The sequence below is a fragment of the Teleopsis dalmanni genome, chromosome 2, assembly GCF_002237135.1.
Source record: "Teleopsis dalmanni isolate 2A chromosome 2, ASM223713v2, whole genome shotgun sequence".
In the NCBI taxonomy this organism is placed as follows: Eukaryota; Metazoa; Arthropoda; class Insecta; order Diptera; family Diopsidae; genus Teleopsis; species Teleopsis dalmanni.
In genome coordinates this window covers 142851057-142862240 of record NC_051847.1, presented here as the reverse complement: position 1 = coordinate 142862240, position 11184 = coordinate 142851057, and the positions used below count along the sequence as shown (strand labels likewise).

Sequence of the window (11184 nt, the reverse complement as noted above, 5' to 3'; positions counted from 1 at the left end):
CTTAAAAATTTGATTATATGCGACATTCTATTATAACAAAAAATTAAGTTTATTTATACTTATATATATATCTAAAACTTTAATGTACATTAGTATAATATTATATAGAACGATTTTTGAACGTGCATATATGATATATCCATAAATGGAACAGAATGAAAAGACTTGATGATGCTAAGAAATTACTTAAAAACCATATAAAACACAAATATTTATATTATAATTTGTTAAAAATTTATACGTAACATATACATATATTTATATACAACACAATACATAAACCTATTATTAATTATATAAAGAAACAAACAAAACGTATATATATTACAATATAGAAAAATATTTAAACTAAGAAAATTGTAACAATTTAATGTTCTTATAAAAGAAAAGCAATAAAATAAAATCTGTCACATAAAACCTAGAAGCAGAAAATTCGTCTTTTCTTTATTATTTATTATATTCTAGTTCTAAAATAACCTAAATATTTTAAAAATATATTTTAACTTTAAAAATATAAAACACTTTGTCCTTTTTACACTCATGGAGCATTCCATAAGGAATATGCAGCATGCCAAAAATATTCGAATACTAAATGGCTACATATCCAGAGGATTCATAACCCTTATCAAGAAAGCATTGATTATAGTTCAATCTGCAATAAAACATAAATAAACGCTTACCACAATTTACCTATAGTGGGCTATAAAATCATCGTTAAAAACTCGTTAAAATTCTTGTCATATCACAAGACCCAGCTAGCCCAAAACTCACCCAAGACTGCCCTATCAGCTAAACAAAACTGCGTATGAACAAGGCACGCAGAAATACTTGGCCTATACTCTAACTACTTTTATCTAAATTAAGGTTCTGCGGATAAAAAACATACTCTACTCTACGTTATATGTCTATCATATTTTATAATTAAAGATATAACCTCTTTTATAAACAATCGGTTTAGTTTTCTTTTACTTAAATTGGGACGTTGAACTTTTTAAAATGGACGCTCTTCGTATACTAAAAGTCTGACGTGCAGTGAATCATCTGTGCCTCATCTGCTTATAATAACAGGTCATTATTTGTCATCAAATAAGCTTGCGTCCACAAAACTACTGATTCAACATAGCCTAACCCAACTCTTAAATTAATTTCTATATCAATTCCGTTTATCTGATTTATGTCAGATAATCAGTTGAGTTATACTGTTATAAGAAAGTTCTTAACACTGCCTTGAATATGGTACTTATATATCATTAATGATCGTCCACAGAAAAGTCATAGAAAAGCAACATATATTAATTTTATATAAATTTATTTTTTTATTTGTGAAATACATTCTCCAAAAAAAATTTTTTTTTTTTTAACTTTTTGTTATATATATTTTTTGACCAAATAACTTTCAATCTATAAACAATTCTATTTTTACTTTTTGTTCTAAATACTCTATTTTACTTTATTTACTTATGCATTTAAATCTTTATTTTGTTCAAATATTTTTTTTTTTTACTTTTTATTAATTATTTAATATGAGTATATTTAATGCTTTTAAAAAAATATAAATTTATCTGTTTACAGTTGATGAATTATATTAATTTTTAAAATGTCTTAAAAGAGAAATTTTATTTCTTAAAATTATTTATTATTTGATATGTTCAAAAGAAAAAAAAGTACAGTGAAAATTTCATAAAATTTACGATCTAAGATTTTTGACTATTGTTTTCAAAACTTAATTTTTCGTATGTTTTTATACAAATATATATATTTTATAATATTTAATATTATACCATTCTTTTTCGATTCAGCACCATAAATACCATTTCAAGTTGAATAATTATTATTAAATAATATTTGCTTGAATTAATTTATATAAATAAAATCAGGTAATGAAGCATTTGTTAATTATTTTAATTTTTATTTTTAATTTTTATATTTAATATTATACACAAACAAAATTGTTTAGATAATTAAAAGAAATCAGGTAACTATTATTTATTGAATTTTGAAGTTGAATTTTGAAATTGAATTAAAGCGAAATATTATTTGAATATTGAAAATAATAACACAAGAAATATTTAAGAAATAATAAAAACACAAATGTGTTAATAAAATAATACTAAATCTATACTTTGAAGTATATTTACTGGAATTATTAAAATTTAATTTACAGAATTATATAATAACATTGCTTTGAAAAAATAATTATATATTAAATTTCGTCTTTTATAGACAGTGATGGCTAACCTTTCTGTAAACGCTTGCTAAATTTTATAATTATTTGGTTATTGTTATATAAAATCTAACATTTCCACATATCCTTCAAATATGGAAAACAATAACATACGATAGGTCATCGCTATACTATAAGCCATAGGTCACCGCTAAAATAACCATCCTAGCACGCAAAAGAACTAGGTTTACAGTAGGTGTTATAACCATTCATCAAAAGCCAAATATTAGAACACTTTTCTAATAATTTCTTGAAATTTTTATGTTTATAAAATACGGATAATACTCAAATATCAAAAACCTATTTCCGAAACGTAAATTTTTTTAGACACCTAACATATCGTATATGTTTCCAGTATATTTATTCTTTACTTAGAGATGGTCATAATTGTTTAGTTCCTTCAATTAACGAAAAAGCTAATAACTAATATGTTTGTCTGGAAATAATTTGTTTTGATAAATGGATATTAGAATCAGTTTTAACTATAAAGAATAAGACCTAGTATTATAATTAAAAAAAAAACTAAATAAAATATAATAAGAAATACTTTATATATTAAACATATGTATATCATAAAACATGAAACGCATAATTTTAATATATATTATTTTGTCATATTTCTAATTTTTAATTTATCTATTATTTAAAATTATATAAAAATGAAATCATTAATAATAAAATAAATAATAAAAAAAATTAATATATAGATATATTATAGATATATAGATAAATTATTATAGATAAATAAACAGCTTTGAAAATAATTAAAAAATTTAAAAAATAAATTACATATTTCCCCCAAATGGGTTTCCATTCCTTATATATGTTTATTTGATTCAGTTTTATTAAGTAAATTTTATGTAAAAGCTTATTATGAGACGCACTATAGATTAGCTAATATATATGACAAAATTTTCTATACATTATATTATTAATTATTTATTAACTTTAAACAGAAACTTTAATTGAAATATTATCAGGTGAGCATTGTACTGTTCAGAATAATATGTGTTTAATAGTTTTAATATTGATTTATAATTATATAATTTTGCAATATTTTTTAAAGGTAGGTAATGTTAGGAAATCTGGGTTTAACAAACTATTGGCACACAGATTAAATTTATTAAGAAAATAAAATAAAATATTAATAAAAATGCTAATTTATATTGGTAAAAAAAAATGAAAAATATTGGTAAAAAAAGAATATTCTTAACATTAAAAATTGAATAATAGATAAAATTAATTATAACAAATAAATTTGAAATATAATTAAAACAAAATTTTACTCAATGTACAAATCTATTTTTTTTATTTTAAAACAAAAGTGTACACAAATCTTAATAATAAATTAATTTAATTAACAAAGGCACAGTTTGAAGTGATTATAATTATAAAAAATATTAATTATCTTTTCTAATAATATAAAATAACAGTTCATTTAACTTTTACATAACATAAAATAATAAAAACTAAACCACAAAAGGAAAGTTGATCTGTGTTTTATCACTAAGCATATTAAATAAAAAAAATGTTAAATAATATAAAAAACCTTACAAATAATTATTCAATATTTTGCGAAGTGCTGTAATTTTTTTTTTTTTTTTTGGTATTATTTAACAAAATATTTACATAATAATAAAAAAATAATATACCATATTAACAAGCTAATGAATTCATGAAACTGTCAAGAAATACATATATTTTTATAAACATTTTTGATATTTATATACATTCAAGATGATAAGAATACATATCTAATCTAGTAGTAGTGGTCATAATATATATTTTATTATCTGTATATATACATTAAAACTTTTCTAAAACGGACACTGAAAAGACTAGCAAATCTGTTCGGTTAAGAATACTGTCCGTTTTAAAATAATACGAACTATAACACTAACAGATAACTCTGTTTGTACTCATATATTTATATAGAAATACATATAAATGAGATTTGGTATATTTATTTCTTTGCTCGTTTGAGACTATCCAAGCGATTTTGAAGAAACAGTAATAATTATGAAACAATAGAGAACAATGCTAGGATGTATTTAATCCAATAGGTGGTACAAAAAAGTCGGGAATGCTTTTTTAAGTAAAAATATAAAAATCATTTTTCTTCGTTTAATAATTGATCAAAGTGTCATAAGTAAAATTTTAAATTTTTATTTTTGTTCAAATTATTATTAACATTTTACTATATAAAAAAAGATATTCCATAAAAAAAGTTCTAGAAACAGTGATGTGATGAGACAAACAGAGGAAACAAAGCATAATATATATATTGTGAAAAGTCATAACCAAGCGTTAGTTTAACCAATCTAACAACAATAAATTAATATTTATATATGAGCCCGTTATAAAAAGTATTTTTTATTAATATTTAGTTTAGCATATCCCCTAATAGAAAAGTTCAAATGCACTAAACTTATTTGAAGCTATTCCAGCACCTTTACAGGTTAACAATGGTTCAAATGCATATGGGATTACAGTATTATCAAATTAAATTGCATATGTATAAATCATCAATTTAAATTCAAAATCTAGATGATATCAAGAAATACAAAAAATTATACATCTATCAGTGTACCTATTCAATACTTGCAATAATTCCAAATAAGAAATTGTTTTTTGTTTTCAATAAATTTGATTGAGTATATATAAAAAATTACTTTCTATTCTCTTAATTCTACTATAACCAGTTTTATATAAATCATGAAAATTAAATTTTTTAAGAATATTAATTCAAAAATCAAAACATAATTTCTATTTAATTTATTTTTCTTTAGGTGCAGTAGAGCACGAAATGCTAGCTGTATATTATAATAAAGCATGTGACGATCTCAAATAACAAATTCTGTGACCAAATAACACAGTAAATATGCAAAATGCCAACAAGAAAATACATTTATTTGAAGTATGTTTTGATATTCCTGTCTTGCACTATTATTCGGTTATAGAGCTCAAGATTATAAATACCCTTAATATCGGTGTATATAACAAATATTAATAATTTGCTGACAATGTAAATAAAATAAAATAAAATATAAAATAAAATAAAATTATATAAAATAAAATAAAATTATATAAAATAAAATTATATAAAATAAAATATAAAATAAAATAAAATAAAATAAAATAATATAATAAAAATAAAATATAAAATAAAAAATATGCTTAGTGATATTAGTTTAGTGCTCTGGTGGTAAAAAAAAAATACATCATATTACTGGAAGTATATTTAAGGGTTTGTTACCTATATTTATTAACTGTTGTGGCAGTTTATGAATTAAATATTTTTGTATTTATTGTATTTGTTCTAATTTGATGAAGTTTTATATAAAAGTTATTGCAATTCGATAAAACTTGTTTCAATTTTCAGTCGTGATTTTGTTAAACATTATTTACATTAATTATTCGTATATTTTTTAAAAATAGTACCTTAAACTAATTTTAGTTATTAAAATTTTTTTTTGAACTAAAAATTCATTAAACTATTACATATCTTACAGAAAAAACTTAATTAAATTGTTTTAAAAATCTATTTAAATGTGTATACAACAACTACACTAAAATTCCTTACTAAATCACTCCGTGAACAGAGTGATTTAATACCTTTTCTATAAACAATTCGTCGTTTCCTTTGCATCGTCGCATGTCGTATTATTTTCAATAAGTAATTGTGTTGTTGGATACTTATTAATTTGGGAGAAACGCTCCATAACGCATGATGAAGATAATCGTGCTTCCGCATCATGATCCCAGCACTCTTCCATAGTATCGCAAAATATGCTTAAACCCTTTAAAAAATAAAAACAATAAAAAAATTATAAAAATTGGTTTTTGTTAAAAACAAAACTAAAAGTTGCTCAAGTTATACATTTTTGTATATACACGATAAGTGTTCGAAAAGTTTTGCGCTCAAAAAAAAAAACAATTTTTGAAATTTTTTGATACTGAGTTTTTAATAATATCTCAACACGATACACTGTTGCCAACAGTACTACAACTTCTTTAACCAATGTATGGTGTATTGAATTAAGGTTATTAAATATCAATATCAATTTACAGATACTGCACCTTCATTTGGTGACAATTTTCGAAACCCGAGCTAAATTTCTAATTTTAGAAACAAAGACTGGTCTCTGAGAATCAAATATAATAATTGATGTATATAATTGAATAATTAATTTAACTTTGGCAATTAGTGGAATGTGAGTATGTGCATCATTTTGACGAAACAAGCTTTGTTCCCATTGCATATAGATGTAGCTTTCTTCGTAATTGGAACATTTAATTTATTCAGTAATATTAATAAGCAACACACTCTTGCTATTTCGAAAAAATCCGAAGCCATAATACTTTCAACACCTTTATCAAACCACGATGTATAGCGAACCACGATGTATTCATGTTTTTATTAGCATTTACAAAACTATACAAAAGCATAAACTTGTTTTGCTTGCATCGATCTAATCAAAAGGATAAGTGTATTTAATTTATTGTATTTTCAAGCCAAGGCCTGCATACATGGCCTTCAAAGAACTAATCATATCATCGCACTAAAATCTTTATGCAAGTTGGTCGATCAAAAAAAATTTTTTGAAATAAATTTAACATAATTTCTCCATAAAATCAAAAAAAAATTACTGTGAAGCATATAATTCATATTCGAACGCAAAACTTTTCTAATAACCTATATATATTGCCAATATACTATTTTAATAACTTTAACAACTTATATATTATTATCTTATATCAGTGTAAAAGAAAGTTTCCTTAAAATTGTGTTAATACAATACTTTAAAATTAAATAAAAACAACAAACGGTCTTTTCACACAACTACTACTCACTGGATGCAAGCGCCATGAATCTAAAATGCGCGGTCTTAATTTTTTTGCAACAACGTTTTCTTGTACTTCATCCAAAGTTGGACGCTGACCAAGCTAAAAAGAAATAACCAGTTTATAATCAGAAACATATTATGTAGTAGTAAAAATTTTAAATTACCTCTGCTTCAAATGGCAACTGAAAATCACCTACAGGACCCACAATATCACAGCGGGATACCATTTCCCATAGCACCAACCCACAAGCGTACACATCAATACGCAAAAAAGCATCTCGATTAAAATTAATAGCTCCTTCCAATACTTCTGGTGCCATATAACGTCTTGTACCAACTTGTCCATGCGTATCGCCACAAGGTTTACCTTAATATAAAGTAAAATTTAAACATTTTAATATTTATTTGCAATTAGATAAATAATTTAAAAATACCAGGTTGAAATATCATTGCCAAACCAAAATCAGCAATGCAAGCAGTTAAATCAGCTTTAAGTAAAACATTTTTCGATTTAAAATCTCTATGAGCAATGGACGGTTTTAATCCTTCCGTTTTAGTTGCTGGAATTTCCTCATGTAAGTGCATTAAACCATGCCCTATCGATTCTGCAATTTTACATAACTCCAACCATGTCAAGGTATGGGATTTCAAATAGTCGCAAAGTGAACCGTTATGCTGGTAAGCAGATATAAGCCAATACTCTGGTTGCAATTTTTCTGTATGTTTTTCATGTCCCAAAAATTCTAATATATTTGGATGGCGCATACGGGGCAACTAGAAATAATTAAAATTCAAAAAAAATTATTAGTATATTTTTAAATTTAATATATATAAAAAATTTTATTACATAAATTTAATTTTTAATTTTTTCCATTTCTTTTCAATGTATCCCTAGAATAGGTTTTTAATTACAATTTTAATTTTATTCAACCTATTATAACTCAAATAGATATATAAATCTAACATTAAGTTATATTCTGGAATAAATAACTAAAACGATTACAAAGTTATTTCGGATTGAATTATATACTGCCCAATATCTATTAACTCTTTATTTGTTGTTGTAATAGCACACTGGGACCTACTTGGAGGTATTTAAAAGCGCTTGGCCGTCGAGATCGAAGTGTGGCCTCGGGGCGTAGCCCTTGCCATTCTTAGAACCAACTCTTTACTTAGAAGTATTATTTAGCTTTAATTATTCGTTTATAATTATATTACGAGTTCCAGTGAGTGAACCTCGTCAGATTACTAAACATTTCTTAATTTTTTAGTAAATTAAGGTCAAGGTCCTACGGAATCCTGACTATTTATTAATTTCGGAATCACTTCAAGGCCCTAATAAAGCGCTAGTTATATTTAATTTTCTATCTGAACACTCTTAAGAGAGAGCTAAAGACAAGGTTAACATATAACATAACTTTATACCTTATATATTTCAGTTTCCGCAGTAAATGAATCCTTTTCCTGCATGAGAAATCTTTTTACAGCTACATCCTGACCATGTAGTTTAGCATGCCATACGTCACCAAATCGTCCACTAGCTTTTAGTTCAAGAAGTTGGATAGGGCGATTACTTAATAAGGGCGATGCATTCGTAACTTCGGTTTCGTTCTAAATAACATTATAAAAACCTATTTAATAAAAAGTAAATTATTTAAAAAAAATTTGGTTATTTACCGTAGGAATTTCATTAAAATTAGATTGCTTCCGTTTCCGATAACGTATTGCAAACGCAGATGCTACTGCTAATATGAGTAATAAACCGAATAAGCCCGCACCAAGTATAATATAATTAACCGAAGTTTTCTCCTTTGGCACTAAAATGCAAAATTAAAACAAACGAATTAACAATATTCAAAATTTTTAATAATAATATAAATCAATACATAAAAAATAAAAAATAATATTGAGATAAATGAGGTTATCTAAAAAAAAAAACAGAACTGAACTTTTGCAAGGTCTACTAATATAGAAAAAGTCCATTAATATTTAATTAAAATATATATACCAAAGACTCGAAATCAATCTAGAAATGTTTCCGTTAAATTCTTTCTAGGATATAATAAAGATCTACACTGGTATAAATCAGATAAATTTTTATTTATTCATTCACACCATTTAATTAAGTTTACGTTGAATTTGTTTTAGGTGGTTTTTGACTCTTAAATTTAATGATCTTTAAAAATAAAACATTACAAATCAAAAATAGTTAAAATATCATATATATATTTGAACGAATATTTAGTTAGTTCAAATGAACTAAAATGTCGGAGCTCTTCCAAACTGTTAGAGGTGCTCAAAACTGTTCGAAGTGCTCAAAGCGGCTCAAAACTGTTTGTGCTGCTCAACTTTTCAAACAGCTCGTATAATATATTATTAAATAATGGTTTATTTAATACTATAATTTAAGCATATTTAAAAATAATTTTAATCGGAGCAATTAAATGCTGCAATGGGCTTATATTTTCTTTACAATATATACGAGTATATGTATATATACGTTTGGGTTTCAAATTTCAAAAATTTGAATAAAATATTAAAATGTGAAGCTTACAGGTTAATAACATTTGAAGTGGAGAAATAGGAAGGCGCAACAACCAACGGAAGAAAAAATGAAAGTTTCTCCCCTAATTTTTAAACAGCAGAGCAGTGTTCAAGTGTACATAAAATCAAAATGAAACGAAACGTGCCTAAACTAAAAGTGCATAACAACATTTCATGATGACGCGAAGGGATTTGGTTTGGTTAGGCAATATGGAAAAAATGGCACCCCTTTTTTAAAAATTCAACATTCACAAAAATATAAAAGCTGCTCTAAAATGAAATAATAAATGAAAACAAGAAGAAAAAAGCCAAACACATGCCAACAAAGTTCCACAAAAATTTGCTGGTGCGCTTAGAGTTCGTTAACACGGTATTTACGTGTAGCAAGAGTAGCATTAGCTCCTGCAAAATAAATAACATACTGATGCTACTGCAACAGTCCCCAAATTGTACACGCTCCCACTCTACATTATAGCAATAACATACAAAATATATAAAACAAAGTAAAAAATTGGGGTTAGCACAGCATCGAGCTTCATAAACACGTGCCGCAGCCACAAACTCGTGCATGAGATTGCCTGCATAGCTGCCTAGATGCCTAGCTGCCATGCTACAATGCTACCATGCTACCTTCTGTTTTCCGATGTATGAACACGTAAATATTCTCATTCTTAAGTTACCTTGCGTTGTTGCTTCAGTTGTAGTGGGTATCCACTTTTGTTCTGTATTGCACATGGAGCCCTTACAGCAGCAAAAGTGTATATTATTAGGACGTGGTTCGGCAGTGTTTACACATTCGGTTTCTTTACATTGATCGTCGATGAAACAACCCTTCATAATTATTTTCGTATCACCTACAGATAAACAAGACAAATAAAGGAAATATGTTATAAAATTGTATAATTTATGATATATAGAAATAGATAATTTACCTGTTCTGTCATCTATGGACCATAATGAAAAGCATTTGGATAGTTTATCCGATTCGACTTTACATTGCTTCACCTGAGTGGCACAATTCCCAGTTATATTGCAATCCGTCTGATTGTAATACTCGCAATCAATTGTATGTCCTTCAGGTAAGATAGCTCCATCCGTCAAATGAACTAAATACATGCCAACATAGAAACGAAAATCAAAAACAAAATATAGAATTTGAAAAATGGAAAGTAAATATTATATAAAAATAATATTATATATCAGGGTTCAGAAAAACACTGTGCTGTGCACAAAAATGCAAAACACCACGCACAAATGTTGTGCGATTCTAAAATTTCACACCACAAATGTGGTGTGCGAAAATTTTTGTGCACATCTTAAGTGCACATCTTGTGTGCACAAACGAAACGCACATTTCACACGAGTGTGGTGGAGTGAAATAAAACTCGCACACGCATTCGGTGTTTGTGCCGAAGTTATTTCGCACAGCACATTGTGTGTGCGGCAGCCAACTTGCCCTCGCACACAACGTGTGCAGAAAAGAATACGAGAAGCACATTTTGTGTGCAGGCTCGAAAATAAAAATGCACCCAAATGTGCGGAGACGAAATGTCTACTGCACGTTTGTGT

General features: G+C 26.0%; 1 protein-coding gene across 1 annotated transcript; it reads right to left on the bottom strand.

Annotated features, from left to right (window-relative positions):
* Positions 1-5728: 5728 nt before the first annotated feature.
* On the bottom strand, positions 5729-10721 carry LOC119679558 (activin receptor type-2B-like; the record flags this gene model as incomplete). Its single annotated transcript, XM_038091985.1, is given in 8 exon segments — positions 5729-6024; positions 7079-7171; positions 7236-7438; positions 7506-7845; positions 8497-8682; positions 8749-8888; positions 10296-10469; positions 10548-10721. Coding segments are annotated over 8 exon segments (1490 nt in total), but the record flags the coding sequence as incomplete, so codon positions are not given.
* Between the last annotated feature and the right edge of the window lie 463 nt (positions 10722-11184).